We start from the raw sequence: 22,504 nt of genomic DNA, 5'->3' as shown, positions 1-22,504 counted from the left end.
GTTTGTGAGGTTTGTTGTTTGGTTGTTTGTTTTTACTTGTGTGTCTGCAGGAGTAATAGCTAAACTTAAATCCGCCTCTTCCACAAGCAGAGATATAGAAATCTGTGGCTCTGCAACGGGTGTATTCTTAATCAGACATTTTTAGGAGAAGTGAGAATTAAAGATTTTTTGACTAGACATAAATGGAGGTACATCTCTTTTACACACACTCACAGAAGTTACCTTGCAAGCTTCAAAGCAGCAGCCCCTCAGTCTCTTCCCATGAAGCGGCGGGCAGCAGGACGGGCTCGCAGCCTCTGGCGCCGGGCAGGCAGCTGAGATGGCTAACGGTCCTAACGGTCCTCGCAGTCGCGCGGACAAAGGCCCGCGTGCCGCCGGCCCGCGCTGCCCGGGTGGGTTGTGTGCCTGCCCGCCGGGCGGGTGCGGGCGCTGCGGGTTCCGGGCTTTCTCCACGTGCAGCGGGTTCTGCAGGCGATTGGCCCCGGTCAGGTGGGGCCTGCTGTTCTCTCAGCTGCTGCCCCTCCCCGCCTGCCGGAGCCCAGCCAAGGGCCACAGCCAAACGTTGTACCACTTTGAACCCAAACTCCCTCCGTGAACAGGTGGAAGTTTTGCTTAGAAAAAACATCCAAGTAAGTGTCTTTACTGCCACCTGTTAAAAAGAGTGCTTTATTGTGTTTCCTCAGACGTACTTGGTCATTCATTCTTCTCTGTCTTTGTAATCCTCTCTTGCCACGTATGCAGTGTTTGCAGGCCCTGGGCTTTACACTTTGCTGCTCTTTACCTTATTACAGCCCAGTGCTGCGTGTGTGGGAGTGAGCACATGTGTATGTACAGAGGTTTGAAAGCGTGCATCGAGCTCTGTACTCGCTCGCTGTGTTCACCCAGCAAAGGGCTGGATGCTGGCTGGCTGCCTGTGGCATGAAAATATTCCAGTGTTGCAAGAGTGGCCTGAAGTACTTGGGTGTTTTTCTTTCATCTGAGTTATGCATCTCATTAGAGTTAAATACATCATTTCATACACCATCACAGCTGAGTTCTGCTTGAGTAATGTGCATCCAAATTTGCTGTATATCTATATGAAGTATTTATCATTGTGCATATTAAGAAGGTATTAAATAACTGTGCTTGCATATGTTTCAGCCCTTAGCTGGCTTTCAAATTTGTGATTTTGCTTTCATCTTAGTTTTATAGTAGATAATTCTAACCTACTCATTAAATTTAATGAGCAATCACGCTGGCTAGCTGCTGTGTCTACATAGTACACTTGTGCATGCAGTCATCAGACAGATTATGTAAAACATGAGAAATGAATGCACACATGCAAAACTGCATAATGTCTTGAAATAGTCAAGAATCATTTAATCGGGAATTTTTTCAGGTATCATCAGTTTGTGTGTACTTTTTTGGTTGTTTTATTGCTTTGTTCGGGAACATTGGCATGGAAAGATGCAACACTAGTTCAAATGTGGTTCCTCAAGATATTAAGGCTTTGTTTTGGGGTTAATGTGCTTAGAAAATGAAGTAGAGCAACTTTAATGTGCAGAGGGATGTTTCACACAGTCATCAACGTGAACGGGTCTCCGTATTGTTTTCATCTGACTTTCGTTGCCCAGACAGTCAGGCTGCCTGACCAATATGCTTCTCTGTGGTATGAAAAGGAGCCAGAAATTGAGCAGCCCTTGTTCCTAATCTGGATTTCTGAATGGCTCAGACAGGCTCTATGTTTTGGGAGTCTGGCAGCATCTTAGTGTGGCTGTATATTGATTTCCCAGCCTGCTCACCCCCCCCCCCCCATCACCCTTTCTCCCTCCTTCCAGTACCTGACCTTTAAAAATTAAGCCTCTTGTCCCCCTTTTCAGACGTCCTGTGCTTTCCCCAGTGCCACAATAAAATGTGGCTGCTCCACAAGAATAAAGCTGCTGCAAAGGAAGCAACTTCAGGAATGTCTCTTGAAGACAGGGGTGTGCTTGGGAAGGGAGGGGAGGGAGAGCAAGGGATGGAGATGTGGCTGCAGCCAGTGCTGTGATTATTAGTGGCACCATGTTTCCCACGCAGGCTGCAATGTTTGCTGCTCTTTTTAGGTGCAGTTTTTATAAACTGGTTTTGCTGCTGCCTCCTAACTAGGGTGCTGGTGCAGCACCCCCCTTCACATTGTGAGCAACCTTGACTGCTGCTGCGTACCTGCAGTCACGTGGGATGCTCCCAGACGGGGCCACGAACATTTCTCACCCTCCTGCCCTAGGCTGAGGAGAGGAGGCAGACAAGTTCTGCTTTCATCGTCCTTTTCCCACATATTTCCCCACTGCTTCCTTATTTTTTTTTTTCCTGCATTTTTCTCATTTATTTTGTACACTGAGAATTGTTTGTACTTGGCTTTATTATGCCTTTCTTTTATACAGGTGCTTTTATACAGGTCTTTTATTCAGCTCCTGTCCCCCAGCACACAGGGAAACAATCTCAGTGTGGATACCACTGGACATCCTTCTACCAGTCAAATATTTTCAGTTTGAAGAAAAACACCTTATCATTTCAAATGGAAACATCACATTAAACAGAGAGGTAGGTGAAACATACTTTGTTCTGTTCAGAAATAGGAATGCCATGGAATTTTTTTACAAATTAAAATTCTATTTTTTTGCACTTCATGACAGTAAACAGCTTTGATCTTAATATCTGTGCATTGAGTAAGTCTGTAGGCCTAGAGCAAAGTGGATATTTCTAAAATCCTTCTGAGGAATAACAAAGGCATAAGTGATCCCTATACATCCAAATCAGAAAGTTACTGAATAGCAAATGTTATGAAGATTATATATTTATGCATTTTCCAGAGCCTAAGCCTTCACATCATGCTGTGTTATCTTGTGAGCCAATTTGGGCAACAGGACCACAAAGCAGAGCTGCTCTTTCACCTGAGCTGCCATTGAGATGATATTCTAATAAAAAAGCATAGGCTCAAGAGACTGTATGAATAGAATATAAAACCTTACCTATTTTTTGTTAATATTTGGCAGAAAGAAGCTTTTATGTCAAGAAAAATAATTTCATTCTGAATCTCTCCACTTCTCATTCACTTAATATACTTTGCATGCTGTAATGAAAAAGGCTTGCTCTTGAAGTTGTTCAGGTTGGTGATAATACCATGGCTGACTTTGTTGGGCTTTCTGTGTAAAATTCTAGGTAAACTAACAAACAACAAATTAGTATACCTGTTCCAACAACACTAATTGTATTGGAATGTTATTTGTTAATCACATTTGTTGCAATTTCAACATTTAGTTAATATTTTCCATCTGAAAACTCAGGTTTATGGCTCTGCTCTAGCTGTGTTTTCTAGTGCTAGGGAACTGCAAAGCTTTCAGACCAGGCCTCTGCAGGCCATACAGCACTGTGGCCTTGTGTTGCTGCAGCACATGATGGGCTGTGGCCATTTTGAAGATCTTTGGCTATGAGATACACTAGGGTGAGATGGGAACTGAGCAGGAAGCTTCTGTGTTCATTCCTGGTCATCAGGATGACCTTGGGACTCTGGGCAGCCGTGTTGTCCCAGCCCTGTGGACTACCTATTTATTACATCCGTACTATGGTGAAAACACAGCAGAAGATCCAAGTTAGAGAACTTCTGGGGCTAGAGAAGAATTTGGTTTTCTTCTTGCAAATAACTTTACTGACCACCATTTAAGGCATGAAGTGCAGGCCAGGGCACAAAATCATAAGATGGCTTTGCAAGCTGTTAAAGAACTGTGACAGGTACTTACATCCAGTCTTCTTTAATGTACATAGAAGAAGAAATGATGATAAATATTCCGTCAGCACTTGTGCTTCCTGTATCATTTGTAAAGTGATTAATTTCTGATTTTCTTGTTATCTGTTGAGGGTTTATTGTTGCTGTTTGTGGCAGATGTTTTTTGTTCTAAAATCATGAAGGAGGTTGAGTGATTATCCTTGCTGAGCCTTATGTTGCTCTGAAAATACCAGCTGAGTATGAGAAAAAACAATAACATTAGTCACTCGGGTGTAGAATGTCTGACAATCAGGAAATTGAAGGCTACTACTACTATTACTTTGTAATAGCTCATGAAATGTATACTAGACATTAAAAGACAATTGAATAGTAGCATCATCCACCAAAATGGAAATTACAAAAGGATGATGGCCCTTGGTCATGTCCTATTTATATAAGAAATGTTTTAATAGTATATAATGTAATGGCACCATAGTGGATGGACTGAATTTTTTTTTTCAATTGCATATTAATCACTATGCAAGCTGGAGTTCTTTTATGCTTTAGCAAGATTAAGCTACAATGACTTTTTAGTATTGAAAAAAAAAATTCTTAGCTGATGCCAGGGAACAGAGAAGACACTTAGATCCCAGTCCCGCTGCTGAATTCTTAACAACTCAGGTCTGCCTTGCTGAAGTTAGATGTGTTTTAACGGAGATCACTTCTCCACCCTTGAGGAACTGGAAACAAAGTCAAGCTCTGGCAAAGCTCCTGAGAGAAGCGAGACAAAACATGTCCATGGTAGCATTGTAGGCTTTGGCTCCATCCTTTCTCCTTAGAACAGAGCCTTCATTCACATAGCTGAGAAAAAAGACCAATTTTGGCTAGAGCAGCACGTCTGAATATCTGTATGCTTGCAGCCTTCCTCAGTGTAATAATCTTCAATGTCCTTACTGAAAACAAAATGAATAAATAGCTTTAGAGCAGTCTGTTCCTTTGCAGTAGTCTTGGCATTGCTTTTTACTGAATTAACAAATAGCCTCTTTGATAATTTGTATGCCTAGAAAAGGAACACAAACAAGAAACCTTTCCAGGTAAATATAATAGACATGACATTTAATATCCTGTCTTTTTCATTCTCAAGTTATTTTTGGTGCATGTATAACAGAAGATTGTTCACAGAACAATGAGCACACTTGTAATAGAAAATCAATTGATATTAAGGCATCTCCTATCAGCCATTAACATGTAAAGCTTCATTTTAAAATTAACAAAGCTGTTGCCAAGGGGAAGAATCTGAAGCAAATAACTGTATTTTTTTAAACAGATGTTAGCATGGGGGGGAAAAAAAAAAAAAAAAAAGAAAAAAAGAGAATGACCAATCCAGGTAGACAAGACTTGATTTTATTAATAAAATTTGTATTTTCCTCTTTGAGGTGACAGTTACAAACTTTGGTTCAAAAATAAAAGGAAATATGAACAGCAAGAAGTTGACTTTTGAAATCTCACTTTTACATGTATAAACGTGCATAAGAAAATACCAGTTGGAAATGAGCCAGCAGAAACTAGTACTATTTAATTTAACAATTAATAAGAAATAAAAACAAACATTTCTTTTCAAGTCTTACATATATTATGAAAAAATAATTACAAAAGGATTTGTGTTGTAAAGCTAAAATGTAATTTCTACTTCCAGCTACCTGAATAAGATGTTCAGAGGGAAGGCCAAACCAACACTTTTTGGTGAGATTTGAATAGCAAATTGTAAGAGTTTGGGTCAAAGACAGCTCTGTGGGAAGCAGTCCCCTCTTCTGTTGCTTAGCAACTCTGTAGAATCACATGACCTAGACATATTGCATCCCTGGCCCTCAGGTGAAACAACAGGAAAAAAAATCCATATTAATGGGATGGGCAAATATTGTATAGGACCATTCTGTGGAACTTTGTGTATCCAGTTCAGGAAGCAAATATCCATCATCGCTTACAGAAAAATCTAAGTAAACACTGCAAAAATCCATAAATAACTGTTTAGAATCCACTTTTAATATTTATGCAGACCAAATAAGCACAATGGAAACGAATTCAGATGAGCTAAGAAAAAAAGAAAGCTATGTGACTAATTTATTTCACACAGATTTTTTGCTGTTTTTTTTTCTTACATATTTTCCCCACCCAAAAATATAAACTTGTTTATTGTAGGTATATACAGGTATCTTATGAAATTATGGATTTAGAAAATTAAAACCTCTGAGGTATAGCACCATGGAATACAGCACCTTTGAAGGTGCTTTCGTTATTGAAATTGCGTGATATCAGCAGAGCTGAGTGTGCTGCTCAAGGTCTTCCAGTTTTGCCACCTTAAGGTTTGTTGGCGACTTCAAATAACAAAGCTCTTCAACAACAATATATACAAAGGGATTTTATTATTAATCAGAGATGGAATTGGTTTCACTGGCAATTACAGCTTTATTTTTTCAGAATACATACAATACAGTATTGACAATGTAGTTTTGTAATTATACTATAAGAGCCTGATGCAATTCAGAGACACATGCAAGTTTTGGAAGTGGACAGAGAAATACCAGTATAGTACTGTACATAGAATAATTACAGTTTATTAAACACTTTCTTAACACCTCTTTGTTGTAGTGGAAGGAGCACCATGTCGTTTGTTTTTTTACAGCACCAAAGGAATCCAAAGGGGGGTGTTCCTAAAGTGAGCCCTATGTTGTCTGTCTGTGCCACAGCATCTTTGCAAAATAAGTTTAAGTCATGTGATTCTGGCCCTACAAGGGCAACAATTACTTTCTAGATAAGAGACACACACACAGCAAGACATATTTTCTATGCCATCCTTATTCAAAACTTGCATGTGGCATGAAGTGGGTTGGTAGCACCAAAGTGCAACATTTTTGTTGATCTGATTTTGTCTTAAGCTTAACCAAGGAAGCAGACAGGACCGACCTCAAATCCAAACTTCTGGTTCTGATCACCAAAGTCATTGATCATCACATCAACTATAGGCACTTGGTCTATTTTGGGGGTGTTGATTTCGATCACTGTCTTTGCATAGCCCTTTCTTGACTGTTAAAAGAGAAGCAAAAAAAAAAAAAAGAGCAAACGTGGTTATATATCAGAGCAGTATGCATGTGCTGTAGAACTTTACAGGTTATCTGTGAAGTGTAGGATATATAAATTATTGCCCCCGCATGCACTGAATATGATAAACTTTATGTTTTCTTAGGTTTTTATTTTATAAAGGTGATATGAAATGTTTTTGCTTTTAGAAAGATTGGCCCATAGATTTTGATTTACTAAATGAAGCCTACAAATGAAAAATTATGTAAGACATTTAACGTTTCTTAGAGAATTCTGAGTTTGCATCTATACTATAATAATATGTGATTAATAATAATATTAACAATAATAAATAATAACAATAGTTTCATAGCAGTGTGCATGTCTTCCTTGTGAAAAAAATATCACTAAATAGTTCTGAAAGACAGAAGAAAGGTCCCCTTCTAAGAAGAAAGATTGCAACTGTCTCTCAAATATTACAGCAGCTGTTTGGACATGAAGGAAAGTAGTAGCCTGACAGTACTGCCAACTGATGTACTTAGAAACCAGGTTTGAAGGCACAACTTTGCTTCCTAAGATGGACTCTCTATCTCCTCTAAATATCATCCAGCCAAGTTAGTTATTGGGACTCCACTTGGTTCAGATTGTCTTTTGTCTCTTGCTGAGACCCCTTTCAGCTATGCCAGGGTCTTGGCTTTTAGGTGAGCATCCAGGTTGGTAGATCTGAGTGTTCTCGGTTTAGTGACGGAGTTATACCCTAAATTACTTCCAGCTCTCTCTGGAGCTCTACTGTTGCCCACTGTGGATAACAAAAGCAAAATAAGTATACAGGGCATTCGGAAAGGCTGACATGATGCAGTTATGTATTAGAATCTCATTACTGAGCGGAGGAGACTCTGCATCTACCTGAGCTGTGTCTCTGTCTCAAAGCCAGGAATGTATCCTTGCACTTTCAAGTTTCTGATTCTCTATCACTGACTTCACAGGAACTGCCTTCAAAATGCTCCCATATCAAAACCCCAAATAATTAATGAGGCTTTGACTTCCACTTGCTCCTTTGATGTCTTTTTTTCAATGTGTCCAGTACAAACAATTCTTTTTCTGAAGAGAGGTAACAGTTGCTATGCCTACAAAGCCCCTGCTGGAGAGGTGGTCAGAGAGCTGATGCATGTTTGGACAGCTCAGTGATTTCAGCCAAGCTAGGAGAGGATTCTGAAAGGAACAATCCACAAACATCACCTGGCTTTGACTACTAAAAAATGAGAAAAGGAAATACAAAGTCATATATCAACTTACGCAATTAGTTTGCTATGTTTGGGTACATGCATAGGGCTCATACATATTTTTACTGTATTCACTAAATGTTCTGTCTGCGTATGCCTTGGTTTTGAGTATATTCTGCTGATGGGCTTCCTCCCCTGATTATGTTTTTTGCTTCTGTTCTTCTCTTATACTGTGCTCATGCTAGCAGATAGACTAGTTTCAGCACAACGATGCTGACAGCCTGTATCCATGCCAGGTTTGTTCCATTTCTGTTGCTTCGTTATTACAGTTTTTCTTTTTTTTTAAATGAAAATTAAATAAGGGACTAGTGTACTGCAGTTAAAAGTCTTAATATAAGGCAGTCTATTGAAAGTAAAGTCTTTAGAAAGCTTGTCTCAGGAGAAAGCTAGGAAAAAATGAATTGGTTTGATTTCTACATTCATTGACAGATTGGTTTCATAAAGACTCTGTTGAATGTCTACTTACTGCACAGCCATCATGAAGAGCTTTGATGTAAGGATTGTTGTCGTAAGACATTTCTTCATCATTTGATCCTAAGAACCTTAGCGCTTTGTCATAGCTGTCAGATGATGCGTCATGCCAAGCTACAGACTGATGACAGTTGTAAGTGAAATTTTGTCTGGCAGAGGCACTCAGTAGTTTAAGGAATGTCATTTGGACCATATTAATGGAATTGCCTTCAACATCCACATAGGACAGCTGGAAAATATAAGTTACATGAATATTTATCTATTTTCTTTGTTAAAATGCAAACCAAAATTATTGTTGACAAAAGAACCACATAACTGTCCTTATTTAAAAAAAATAAACCAATATGCAACATTTTATGGAGTCTTAAGGTTCAGTAAAGCTATGACTCAGTAAATAGATTTTCATGTTGTAGCAATATATTTAGAATGAAAACCTACATATTTTAGCTTCATTCTAATGTGAAAGAGAATTAATCTTGCCATATAGTGTAAAACAGCAGAATCTCTTTGGGAATCTGTTTTTAGTTAATTATTAAGTTCTGTCAGCCTGTAGTCTCACCTTTGTATACTCAGTGCATTTCCAATTACCTAGAATGGGGCAGGGGATCTACACTCCAGGCTTCTGCTGTCCACTGGCAAGAGGCCATATAGCTGCTCTGATATTTAGGGCAAAAAGGCTGGGGGTGAAGAGTCTTTTCATTATCTAAATATTTATAAAATTCCTTGGGATCTGCTGATCACTGATAGCATGTACCTGATTTGTGAATAACTGTTATGTTGCAATGACAACTTACAAGTTTGCCTCGCTTAAATTCACTAAACCAAGATCCTGGATTCTCCTTTGGCCATGATGAAATTCTAACCTGTGTGGTAGAAGAGGAGAGACAGTATTTAAAACATGTTAACAGATAGGAAGTTTTTACATTACCTGGGACAAATTTCACATCAGATAGTAAAGAACAGTTCTTCTTTCTGATATCTTGGCCTCTTTAATGCTCTAAAATGGGGTGTTTTTCTTGCATAAAATGCCTTCAAATTAGTGACTTTAAATGGAATCCAAGGTGAGAGCTATTTTTATTTGATCATAGAATGGTTTGCTAGTTCCAACCTACCTGGCCATGGGCTGGGACACCTTCCATCAGATGAGGCTGCATGGGGTTTTGAGCAACCTGGGCTTGAACACAGCATCTCTGGGCAGTCTGTCCCAGTGCCTCACCACTCTCATGGTGAAGAATTTCTTCCATATATCTAACCTAAATATACCCTCATTCAATTTAAAGCAGTTACCTCTTGTCCTATCATTACACAAGACTATTGTCAACTGTTAAGATTGTATAAATTGTACCTGTGAAGAGTGTCTAGATTAGAGTTTTCAGTGATGTTGATGCTGATAGATATTTCTCACTCAGACAAGCTTTTAGAAAGTCTTCCTTTATACCATATGCCCCATCAGAGGTAAGTTATAACAATGAGTAAGGACACTGTTAATACATAGTGGTTTACATCTACTTTGCATAGGCATAAATGAATAGATATAAACAAACCCCCAAGCGAAACACAGTAAGAGTTTAGCTTTTAGGTGTTGAATGCTAGCTTGTGCCCTTTAACTGGCTGCACAGCTATGTTGCATTCTGCAATGCAGTGAAGGGTTAGCAAGCAGGTTCATAGATTACCTGTCTAAGAAAAGGAGTGGAAGTACTGTTTGTTAATTCTATGTAATATTTTACTACTTAATTCAGATTTATGCAGATTTCAGTGTAATCAGAAAGACAGATGTATGAAAATGTGACTAATTATTCTGTCTAGTTTGACATTGCAAAAGCATAGTAGGGTTTGTCAACAGCCAACTGAAAACAGAGATTGGTACTTACTCCTTCAGATTTCTTATCTGGGTAGATGCAAGTTTCCCCACCTGCTGTGAAGTTGCAGTATACTTTGAAGGAGTCTCCAGAACAGCCCTGGTTAGGATCAATCCAATATTCCCCTAAAACAAATGAGAAAATATTTGCCTTATATAGTGGAAGTGGTATTTGGAAGATCCAGGTTTTACTGCTATGTAATAGTCCTCCAAAGTTTGTGGCAAAGTTATTTTATCTGAATGATGAGAAAGCAGCCCTTTCTTTGCTGCCTTGCGATTTGTTGCTGTTGTTTATGAAAGGTAACACCAGGATCAAAGTCTATTTTTATCTATGTCCTTTTGGTTTTGTCTAATTTTGCTTGAAACCATGACTCTATTGCAGGATACAGTTGAGGTTTTGGAGGAACTGCAGACAACTCAGTCTCAAGATGGACCTTATGTGTGAAAGATACATCTCAACAATTTGGCCACTTCAGTATTTCAGCTAGAAGGAGGATTTGTACCTGTTATGATGGAACTCTCAAAAACAGAGCAGAGGCAGCCTTAGGCAGAAATAAGCTATGGCTTAGGCCAGAGAGCAAAATCTGGAGTCATTTGCATACCTATCTACATAAAAAGGCAGCACAGGGCTTGGTGAGATTGTAGCTGGCACAAGTACCTAAAGCTGCCACTGAGAGAGAAATACCTCAAGCAAAGATGGTTTTTACTGCTGGGTTATGAAGCTGCAACACCAGTGACACTTCAGGCTGCTTTAGTTAATAAAACACATTGACTAATGTTTGGTTAGGTGACATGGTGGAAAATACAGTTAAAACTTGCATGAGGCTTCCCGTAGTCTCAGCAGTGCTACCAGACTGGCATGATGGAGAACTCAGGCCCTACAATGCAGGGTGAGTGAAGGCTGAGCATGAGAGTGGCTGTCAATCCAAGGTCCATTAAAAATCAGCCCTTTAAAAAATTTACCATTCTAATTATAATGATGATTTTTGTGATGTGGGTCCTTATCTCCAGCTAGTTTCAGAGCAGGACAGCAAATGGTTTTCTGACACTACTGTTCTAATCCAGTTTCAAGCAAATAGTGGAGGTTTCAAAGATAAATGACAAATCCTTTCACCAGTTCTGTCTTCTGAATACAGGGCACAGATAAAGCATTTATGGTATTTTAAAATTCAATTGATACAAGCTGTATTTATTGAAAACAGTCTTTCTTACCTGTAGGTCTTATCGGGGGAGAATTTTATATTTTAATGAATGCATTTACTTCTGTTTTAACCAAAATAAGATTACTTTTCTATGAAGAAAGCTCCAAATAATAAGCAAATACTGGTAAATGAAGAAGGTAAATGTGTTCTATAAAAAATATTATTAAGGAGGGTACTGAATTGTGAAATATGTGTTTTTCATATAGCACACTCTGCTTAAACACTCCTTAAGGCAACCTTCTGTTTTTATCTATCTAGAGTTAAAGCAATAAAATATTATTAAACTGTCGAAATCTATTTTTCTTCCCATTTAAAACCAGAAAAATATTGCTTTGAACTGGGAAAAATATCCATTGCAATTGACAAAAATATGAAAGGATGAAAACTCTGTGAAGGCTGGCTTTCAGTTAAACCTCTCCAGAGGGGTAAACTCAGTTAGAAAAAAAGGAAGAAAATAACAAAGCATAATGAAATCAAGACAGTTCTTCAGAACACACTGTCTTGTTCATACTACTCAGCATATTATTAAGCTCATACTTAGAAGCATTAAACAGTGTCAGAGAAACTCGCAGGTCTTTGCTGAGTGATAGAGAACAGTAGTCATACAGTAGAACAAATAGTTGTTTCTAAGGGTAAAAGAACTTTAAATTTCGAGAGTCATGATCAGTAATAAATCTCATATAATACCAATGCTATTTTATATTATTATGCTAAGCTAAAGCATACAGCTACTAAAATAATTCTTATTTCTTTTAAAAGAAGCTATTAGCTATTTGAGCATGCTGACAATTTTTTATTTTACTTTTCATTGATCTAACTATAATCAATCTTTCATCCCTCTCTTGTTTGGATATTTCTAGAAATGTAAGGCCCAACTTTCAAAACAATAACTGTTTTTTATTTAGCACTGTAAAAAATTTTAAATCTAAAACCATTCAGGTTATGTATTTAAAGAATTTTGGCTTTTACCAAGAGAACATCCCTTACTTACATTTTATGAATTTTTATACCTGCAAAAATGGATTTAATGAGACTGTATTTATTAAGCAACTATATTAACCATCTACCAAGAATTAATTATTCTGTCAAAGTATCTTAGCAGATCATAACTTCAGGCTTGTTTGCCTTTATCATGCAATATTAACATACCATCTGGGAAGTCTGGGTGGCAGAGTTGCAAGTCTTTGCAAGTTCGGGCTGGGTTATTCTGAGTGCCCATTGGATACTTCATGTGCTCAATGTCTTGCTTTAGTGAATTCAATGAACCAAAGATCTCTTCCATGCCATCGGAATAATCCAGAATATTATCACCAGCATCAGACAGCATGTAATCAGGAGATCTTCTTGTCTTTTTGGGTGACTGGATTGGCAGCGGCTGGATTACCTCACCCGGAGGACCCTGCGAGGAAAACAAAATCTCTGGTTACCTTTTCTGTTTGTTTTTCACCTCCATAAATACCCAGACGAACACCACATAATGTGGCTTGGAGAGCCTTTGAATAGGGTTTCTTCAAATTCTTTATTGCACGTATTTCCTTAAGATTTATGTCTATGTGCTTTGATTCACCCTCAGAACAAGCTGATTGTAGAAGGCCACACCATTGTTGTGTTCTAAACTCTTCTCACTACATTGCTGTTTGGGAAAGCACGTGCTGCCCTCACATCAGTGTGCTGCGCTGACTTGAGATTGCCTCCTTATCCCTGTCAATTCCCTCAAGCACAGACATTGCCTGTGATAAATGAAAACTGTGGATGTTTCCTATGATAAAACTTTAAAATTCCACTTGGGGTCTATAAACTAATATTTCATTTCAAGAAATTGAAACACTCATTCAAATTTAGAGTGTTTTCATTTTAGATAGTTATGTTATAAAAAAGAAATAGTAGAAATAGAGAAGTATCAACAGCGGGAAAGCAATATCATACTATTTTCTGTGCTTTGATATAAAACAATAAATAATTATTGTGAGGGTTTTTTTGTATGGGGGTGGTTGTATTTTCTAAGTTTCTAGTGGCTTTCTCCATGCAGACAGTGTATTTCTGTGTCTGGTGGATCTGGGTTTCCTGAAAAATGAATTTTCAAACAATTGTTAAGATTTTCCTTATCTGCAAGTTCACAACTGCTGTTTTCTACCTGTGTCAAAATAGGATCATCATGTCAGTGTAATGTGTATGCATGTCAGATAAGACTTCTTTACTTACTGGAGGACCAGGTGGACCAGGTAACCCACTGTCACCCTTTTGACCAGCAGGACCCTATAAAGCAATGAAAGAAATACCTTATCAACCATGCTGCACAATGTTAAAAAATAACATAAACAAAAGTTAATTAAAAGAACAAAAAAATATGGAGGTGAGTTACTCACACTGGATCCTTTGGAACCTTTGGGACCTTGGGGACCCTATGGGCAAGAACATATAACTATAGTTGGAGAGTATTCCACACAACACAGGAGTGTTTTGGACTGGAGGAGTGTTTGAAATTACTTACAGGTAAACCAGGAGGACCAGGGGGTCCCAGTGGACCAGCAGGGCCAGAAATTCCCTAAGAAATAATCAGAAAATAAGTACAGGATTAAAGCATTCTACAAACTGGACTCGATTAAAAAATGTGTGTAGCTGTGAAAAAGGTAGTCCTACTAAGCATCCATCCCTGATGAGTTTTGATTTAGGCCATTTGCTAAGGTCCAAAATAGTTTGTAAGTTCAAAATATTATCTGACAGTTTGAGTTGCTTGTAGTTGTTCTTACACTGCAGTACTGACAGTCATGACTGTGTTACCCTTCAGACTAGCTTGGAAACGTCACTTCTTACATGGTACCTTAAAACATGGCTTAATAACTACAAGAAAGGAAGCTACCTTAGGTAGTACAGTTAATAAACATGTTCAGCTGGTGGTGCTAATTTTATCTCATCCCTGACTTAGGTTTATGTGTGTTCTTCATCTTCTGAGATGCTCTGTGATCTCATGTTAAGCTGTTTAACTTCACTGTGTTTGTACAATGCCTAAGAAAGTTTTAACATCTAGCAGGTGTTAAAAGTTTATAGCAACTTTATGTCTCTCAAAAGAATGACTGTAATATATACTCTTTGGTTGCCTGAAATTTGAATGAAAACACAAGTATGTTTTACTCACTGCATCACCCTTGGCTCCAGGAGATCCCTGTGGGCCAGGAAGACCCCTGTCACCCTTTTCACCCTGTTCTCCTGGGGGTCCAATCAGGCCAATCAAACCAGGATGTCCCTAAACAAGACAGAAGAGAATGTAGTTAAAACTCCATATATAAGTAAATGTGCTTTGCAAACACACAAATTAGAGCTTTCAAATTATCATCACTATTGCTAGTCAACAATTAAACTGAAAACAAATTAATCTGAAAGCATATTCCGTGTTGGCCTTCTAGACTTGGAGATTATTTGCAAGCTGTGACTGCTTGTTCAGTGAAAGAGATCTGAGTGCAACATAGTCCTTACTGAAACCGATACAGAAATAACAATACCTGTGGGTACAAATTTCATATCAACCTTATATCCCTTTCTCTATAAAGTTTTTCTTTGGAGCACAACCAACCAATAAATTGTTGGAACTCCATTGGGAAAATGCTATCCTGTATGTCTCAAGTATCATGGCTGTTAAATATTTACATTTTGTTGTTTTAAAATAAAAATCTCTAATACTTTTTACTTGTAGTTACTTTGTTTTTGTAAAACCAACAGTTCTCTTTATATGTCTCTGGGGTTTCCATTGCACGGAAGAATCACATAGTCAGTACATAACCACACAGGCAGTAACCTTTTTCTTTCTGTCTATCTCCAGAATATCAGATGTGGCTTAAAACTTGACGGTTACTATGCAGGCTATGGGAAGGTGATTGATAGACACAGTAACTTGTTTTGCTTTCTGATACAAATACTCTGGTGTGTGTTTCTGCCAATTTTATACAGACTTTTAGAATGGGTCAAAATTGCAAAGACACAAACAAAGAATAAAGCGTTACCTTCTCTCCTTTGGAACCTGGATCTCCTTTCAGGCCAGGCAAGCCAGGTGGACCCTAAATAAATCAAGGGAAGTAATGTTAAAGCATGTTTTAACATATTGCACAGATCATGTTTTGCTGAAATATTGTTAAAGGCAGTATAAGTGAAAGTACAGAGTTATTCAGTGGTGGATGGCTGTGATTGATGATGTGGGATTTAGGGCCCAAGATAAAGTTGAAATTTACATTTAAAAACTTATAATGATGGTACTGTAGCATTTGAATTACTTTATAATTAGAAATCTTTAAAGTGTTGTATTATTAGAAATCTATGAAGCAGAGGGTAAACTAAATTCTTAAAGAGCACTGAAAGCATTCAGTGAAGCAAGTGACATTAAAAAAATATTCACATAATTTTGTGTTGATTAGCCTCATTTTTGCTTGTGGTTCCATTACGTGCTTTCAGTTATGACTTCCACCTTAAATGCTGTACCTGATTTTAGTTGCTTATTTTAGCCCTTTCATAAGACAGAGGAATGTATCCTGTTATTTGTTTTCTCCCAGTTTACTACAGCTCAGTAAGATTTTTGCAGAAAATAAATCAGGTATAATAACTGCTCCTCAATATTTTTTTTGTTGGAGAACTACCTCATATTTTGTTTCAGCACTCAGGGAGTTGTTTTGGGATTATGGTTTTCTTGATTTGCCACCTAAAATTCCTGTATTAACATGAATAATGCATTTAAATCTATATTTTCTAAATATTCAAGTTTACTTAAAGTCATCTAGGTGTTCTAGCTCCACTAACATGTACAAGTTTATGGCCCTTTGTCACCTTTGTAAATGGGATCAGTTACATAAATTAGTTAGGTTTTGCACTATTAGTCTGGGCAGGCCTAAATGCTTTTAAGAGGTGCCTAAGTCTCTTTAGCCCTCTACTCCTCATTTGTTGGACAGGGATAATGCTGTTACCTTACAGAGGTGTTAAACTGATACCTTTTTAGGTATTTACATGGTTCATAACATGTAAGCAGCTTACAAATTTTCATTTGTATTTACAAGCCATCCCTTCTGCAGCACAGTAAAGACACATGTTACTTTATGAAACCGAGTCAGAAATGCTCATTATTCTAAGTTTTATCTGAAATTTTCTCCAAACATTACTTCATGCAGCTAGATTTCTGTCAGAAATATGCTGGGGCAGGAGACAGAGCTGTGAACAACAGAACCATTCTACGAGCCCTTCCATATTTCTGGAGTGGGCGCGGTGAAGGCACAATCCAAACCACTGACTTTTTTTCAGGTGGTTCCTATGCAAGCCAATGCTTAGAGAATCTGTTGGAAAACTCAACTCCAGTCTTGCTGCCTGGGAAACCACTGCAAAGAATAAACACATTCGCGTGGATAGGTTTTACTCTCTGCACATCTCTTGGAAATACCACTGAGTAATTTTGTTCTTCTAACTTGAACTAGCTTCCTTTCCCTGACAGTGCTTTTTCTATCTTTACTGGGGTCGTAAGAGCAATCCATTAAAGACACTATTTTACTAATAGTAAAAAATATACCTGAATCGATAGCACAGAAAAATATTATGTATGAAGCTCGTTAAAATCTCTTTGGATTGTTTTTCCCAGCTTTAAAAAAAAAAATCTTTTAAATATTTATTTATAATTTTATAATTATTTTTAATATTTATAATTATTTTAAAATAATTTTAGAAGAGTTTTGAGGGATTTGATAAGTCTTCTCAATGGCCATGCTTGTTTTGTGTAATTTGTACAGAATGAGGTGAAAAATTCAGGCCATGCAGTGCATTCATTTCTCAGAAGCTGTTAATGTCATATTGAACACGTATGCATTAGGCGTTGAGCAGTGAGACTGAGTTGGTACCTCATCACTACCAGTCTCCTGCTGGCAGCAGACACCTGTGAAGTTATGATATGGAGAGCAGTAATAAGTGACCTTTTCAACCTGGCACACATTGAAAAGTGCCATAACACTTCAAGTACCAAATATTATTCAGTGCGTATTCTTTGCAGCTCTACTTCAGAATATCATTAGATGCAAAAGCCTAGGCAAATACATAATTCATGAATGAAAAGTGAAGTTTTTAAGCTTTTGGAATACAGAATCAGGCATTTTCACCTGCAGTCTGTTGTGCTCTACTGCAAATCTGCTTTCATATTCTTCTCCTGAGAGCAATCTACTGTGCAGGGATGGGAAGAAGGGAGACCTAACCTCAGCAGCTTTTACATATGACCTTTACTTTCTTAACATCCAAAATAAAGTTTTAAGTTGCAGCAATGCACCTAAAAAAAGTTCTTGTTTAGCTGACGGGAAGCCTTTGCATCTAGCATATATAGTTCATTAATACAGTCAGCCTCACATTTGAATTGAATAGTTAAGCTCTCCACTGTTGGAAAAGAGATCTTTTCATAATGTATTTGGAGGCTCCTGGTGACTGACACAAGGGAAAGGGATGCTTATTATTGCTGAATAATTGTTCATTGGCTTTCAGATTTCAGCTTAGAATTGTAACTGAGGAGATGAGTTTTCAGTGCCCCATGCATTTTATATGTAAATTGGGCACATCATTTAAAAACTATGGTGGTGGTCCATCATAAACTCTTTGAAGGTGTTTTTATTGCAGGCTTAGCACAAGGGAGTCCTTTTCCTTGCAGCTTCTCTTTCATTGTTCCCAACCTCTGACTTAAAAGTGATATCTGTGAGGCCTTAGACAACATTAGAATGTTAAAATGAAAAGCAACAAAGACTTATAGTGTAAAGTTTACTCAGTACATTATTTCTTCCGTATTGTTTTCTAAGGGACAGAGAAAAATGAAATTATATGTAGGTGTCATTGTAATACCATCTATAATTCTATACACAGAATTGATTGATAGATACATCTATGTACCAGACCACTGTTCATTGGAAAAAAAAATCTTTCTAGTGTGTGGCACATAAAAGTATATGTTCTGAAACTCCTTGCTTATAGGTTAAGAAATGGCGTGTTAGAAACATTTTTGGAAAGGTAAATAGTTACCCAATACTTTTACCCATCAAAGTGTTTCAGTCTGTGAAAGGAAAGGCAATTGCTCATGAAAGTGAAAGAGTGGTTTAGGGTAAAAGTCTGGATTCATGCAGCATTTCAGTTTAAATTCCCCATTTTTTCCACTTCTATTTTTATATACTGGAAAAGTATGATGTGAAAATCTTATAGCTTATGTTCAGGCCCTGAGTTCTCACTGGGGAGGCAAGAATGCTCTTGGAAGATTTTGAGTTCAGGTATGGAGTTTAACTACAAACACCTTCAGTATTTAAGGCTACCTAAGGACCTGTATCCTTTGTATCTTCCAAGTCCATATAGGAAAAGGAACAGATTATTTCCTTCACACTTCCTACTCACAGCCTTTGGTTTCCCCTTTAAGAGCCACATCACTCGTGAAGTGGAGGATAGCCACCTATTGCCCTGTTCTCCTGAAGTAATCTGATTGTATATTCTAGCCAAAATAGCAGAGTGGATTTTACTTAGTAGGTGTTAACACTGCTCACAAACTGTAAAATGCCTTGAGAGTGTAACACTAGCTTATTTCCATCAAACCATAACAGTCCATATTTTGTTTTGAAGCTTTTTATTCCAAATTTGTCCCTCAACTATGATAATAAGAGGTGAACTCTACTCCAGTGAGTTTGGAGAGCAAAGGATGTAAGATGTTTCCATAAATTGTATCACCTTTGCTTGACATGTGAAGAATTTACCAGCTGGCCATGTAGTTTAGATGTGAATTTCTGCACATAATACTGAATAAGAAGACCAATACTGTACAATTTCTGCTCACGGTTTTGGGTTTTTTCCAGCTTGTTAGGAAAAAAAAAAGCACTAAAATAGCAAGTGTAAATAGAAGCAATGATGTAATTTGATAATACGTCATCTGTAAGTTTCCCTTGCTTTAATCATATTAACAGCAGAACTGCGGTATGCTCAGGATGCCTTAGAAACTGGGAGCTTGGTTCATTCAGATGCTTTCAAACATTTTGATCATGGATTATATTTCTTGGGATTGCCACAGTGATCAACAGACACGATCCTGGTGTTCTGTTTTATAAAACTAGCATGTTTCCTTCTTTGGTAGAAGTCCCTTTTTGGCCTTACTTCTGATTTATTTTTTTCTTTCTCTAAGGAATAGATATGATCTAAGCTTTTACCCTTTGAATAATGTTTTTCTAAACTAGCAGTCATTCAAATCAATGGATGTACAAAATTTGCCACTGCTAAGGAAACAAAATGATTTAAGGTACTAAGATTTGCTGATGTGGGGACAGAAGTGGATTTTTTCATTGTAAGCTTCATTAATTTGATTTTTATTTTTAATTCTATTCCGGGGATTTCAAGAATTTGGCTTTGCACTGCCTTATTCTACTTTTTACCTGGTATAACTCAGCAGCATTCAGCACAGCTGCCTACTAAAGTAGAGCAGTAAAATTAGAAGGCAGTTGGGTATCAGATTTTACCAGCACAGAAGAATAGTGACTTTGTGCTAAGAACTGACTTGTACATTCATTTTTCTGTAAATGCACAGACATGTTAATGGTATATTTTAAAGAGTGCTTTTTCTGTTTTGGCACTGAAAGGAAGGGTACTCACCAGAGGCCCAGGAGGGCCATCCTGACCTGGTGCTCCAGGTAGACCTTGTTCTCCCTAAAAAAAACAAAGTTTGCTTTACCAGACAATATACGAGAAATGCAACATTTAAAATATTATTATATGCTCTGCTTACTTACCACAGGGCCAGGAATGCCCCGGAGACCCTCTGGGCCCGGTTTTCCTGCAGGTCCCTGTGGACCAACTGGGCCCGTTTTTCCAGGAGCCCCTTCTGCACCAGGTTCACCCTAGAAAGACCATAAGCAACAGGTCAGAGAGGCAGAGCTGACTCAGCTTGGCACTGTAGGGTTATACAAGCTGCAAAGTGAGAGCAGAGTTTCCTCACTCGATTTTTTTAAAAACTATTGTAAAACTGTTCTGCACAGGACACTTTTCTGTTCAAAAGTTTTGATAGCTTCATACAAAGATGTGGATCCCGCAAAAGCATGCTCATCTGCTTTTCCTTAGGGGCGCGTCGAGTTGGGCTGCCACTATGTGCTCCATTATGTATTGCTACTAATTCTGGGATTTAATTTGGATTTTACAGTTTACTTATTATTACTTCGATAAGTTTCACGCTCAATGCACAATAAGCAATTTACTTTTCATCTATATATAGTTTACATTCCCATACTCCAAAAAAAATTCTTGAACATATTACCTTTGCACCTTTTTCACCTTGTCTGCCTTCAGCGCCAGTTGCACCAGGAGGTCCCTGTAAAACATGGAGTCTGAGCTCATAATCTCAGTTTTCTAAAATATTACCAGTGAAGAAAATCTGAGAATGCAATTTCCCCTGTATTAATAAGTAGAAAATGCTAACAAAAGAAGTTAAATTTCTTTCTTGACATTTTATATTCACAGGATAACAATCCCAATCTGCCATATCCTTTCTTTTTCTCTTCATAACATTTTCTGAAGAGTATCTAAAAGAATATACAGCACCTAACACGTCTGATATGGTGAGGTTAAAAACAAAGAAATAGCTTGGGAAAAAATCAAAACAGGATATAAAAGTAGAAGAACGATACTGATTTACATATACAATAACAATTTTAAACTTGTTTTATGTTGGCTTCTGTCTATTCACTGTAGCTTATCCACTGATTCCAAAAGGGCCTGTCATTCTCAGTACACAGAATGGCATATACTTCTTTATTCTCCAAGTCAGGAGTGGGTTCAGCCTTTTGATTACATTTGGGTAGCCAAAAATCAATACATGCCTTAATATTTTACAATAAATATAAAAGGAAAAGGAATAATTGCATAACTAGAGACTAAGTAATGAAATAGAGACACTGACTACAAATAGCTCTTGGTATCATGTTTCCTGCTATTGCGCTACAAAAGCTCCCTGACGAAGGAGAAGGAACTTGGTAATGCAGGAGGATGTAGAGATGGGACAAGGTTCAGGTGAAGGCCATAGAAGAGGAGTTGCAGTCGTCTGGCAGCTCTGTGACTACCTATTGCTGAAGTCACCCATCTTTCATTTTCTTAAGGTTTCAGTGAAAATAAACACATCAAGGGCTGATTTTCAAGTCAGAGAATTAATATTCATAGCTTCAGTCATGAACAGAAGCAGTTTCTAGAATCTAATGTACTCTTCTGAAAATGGTTCTCTAATATGTACTTAGCTTAGAAAAGATGCACTCAAGATAATGGACCAACTGTTTTCCTACAAGGTTAATTTTCAGCCTGGGAAACGTCTTTATTACAAGTAGCTATTTCTTGCCAGCCAATGAGCAGCTTAAAGCAAAAGGAAAGACAAGTGACCATGATCAAATACAAGGTGATTTTCTGATTGAATGAAACTTACTTCCTAAGACTCATCTGTTCATTAATATAACAGACAGTTTGTTATGTAGAAATGAAAAAAAAAAGTTCTAAGGACCAACTAAAAAGAAAAAAGAAAAAAAAAATCACTTCCATTTATTTTCTGCTTTTTGCCTCATAACAGACAAAAAAAAATGCAGTCCCCTAAAAATAAAGCACTAAACCACATTCTTAATTTTACAGATAAAAACTTTTCTTCCAGTCAAGACCTGCCTGTAATTCTTTGTGAGATCAGGGCTTTAGACCACAGTTTGACCTAGTTGCTATTTTTTATACTAGAACTGAATTTACTCAAAAAATTTTATAGCCTAATATAGTTCACTGTCCACTTCTATTGGCACATACCTTGAGCAACTCCACCAGTTTTAATTTAATTCCTGGAAATTTATATTCATTTAATAACTCTTTACATAGATGTATATAAGGACCATGCATT

At 37.6% G+C, this 22,504-nt stretch overlaps 1 protein-coding gene and 1 long non-coding RNA gene across 8 annotated transcripts in view; both read right to left on the bottom strand.

Moving 5' to 3' along the window:
- Positions 1-791, bottom strand: part of LOC110362004 (uncharacterized) — a 52,307-nt gene extending 51,516 nt beyond the window's left edge. Inside the window, exon 1 of one of the 2 annotated variants that reach the window (XR_010474351.1) lies at positions 223-791. This is a non-coding gene — a long non-coding RNA (uncharacterized LOC110362004). The remainder of the gene's footprint in view (positions 1-222) is intronic. The other variant, XR_002418959.2, reaches the window with a different exon arrangement.
- Positions 792-5,109: 4,318 nt separating this feature from the next.
- Positions 5,110-22,504, bottom strand: part of COL11A1 (collagen type XI alpha 1 chain) — a 147,796-nt gene continuing 130,401 nt past the window's right edge. For all 6 annotated transcript variants that reach the window (XM_065072486.1, XM_065072483.1, XM_065072482.1 and 3 more), the window contains 13 exons: positions 20,897-20,950; positions 20,376-20,483; positions 20,239-20,292; positions 15,612-15,665; positions 14,750-14,857; positions 14,105-14,158; positions 13,980-14,015; positions 13,816-13,869; positions 12,763-13,012; positions 10,425-10,537; positions 9,348-9,416; positions 8,549-8,782; positions 5,110-6,805 (listed from right to left, as the gene is read on the bottom strand). In XM_065072486.1, coding sequence (XP_064928558.1) covers positions 6,659-6,805; positions 8,549-8,782; positions 9,348-9,416; positions 10,425-10,537; positions 12,763-13,012; positions 13,816-13,869; positions 13,980-14,015; positions 14,105-14,158; positions 14,750-14,857; positions 15,612-15,665; positions 20,239-20,292; positions 20,376-20,483; positions 20,897-20,950 — 1,335 coding nt within the window. In that variant the 3' untranslated portion in view covers positions 5,110-6,658. The remainder of the gene's footprint in view (positions 6,806-8,548; positions 8,783-9,347; positions 9,417-10,424; positions 10,538-12,762; positions 13,013-13,815; positions 13,870-13,979; positions 14,016-14,104; positions 14,159-14,749; positions 14,858-15,611; positions 15,666-20,238; positions 20,293-20,375; positions 20,484-20,896; positions 20,951-22,504) is intronic.

This window comes from Columba livia, chromosome 8 (genome assembly GCF_036013475.1).
Source record: "Columba livia isolate bColLiv1 breed racing homer chromosome 8, bColLiv1.pat.W.v2, whole genome shotgun sequence".
Lineage (NCBI taxonomy): Eukaryota > Metazoa > Chordata > Aves > Columbiformes > Columbidae > Columba > Columba livia.
Note: the sequence above shows the minus strand (reverse complement) of the source record. Positions and strands in the feature narration are given on the sequence as shown.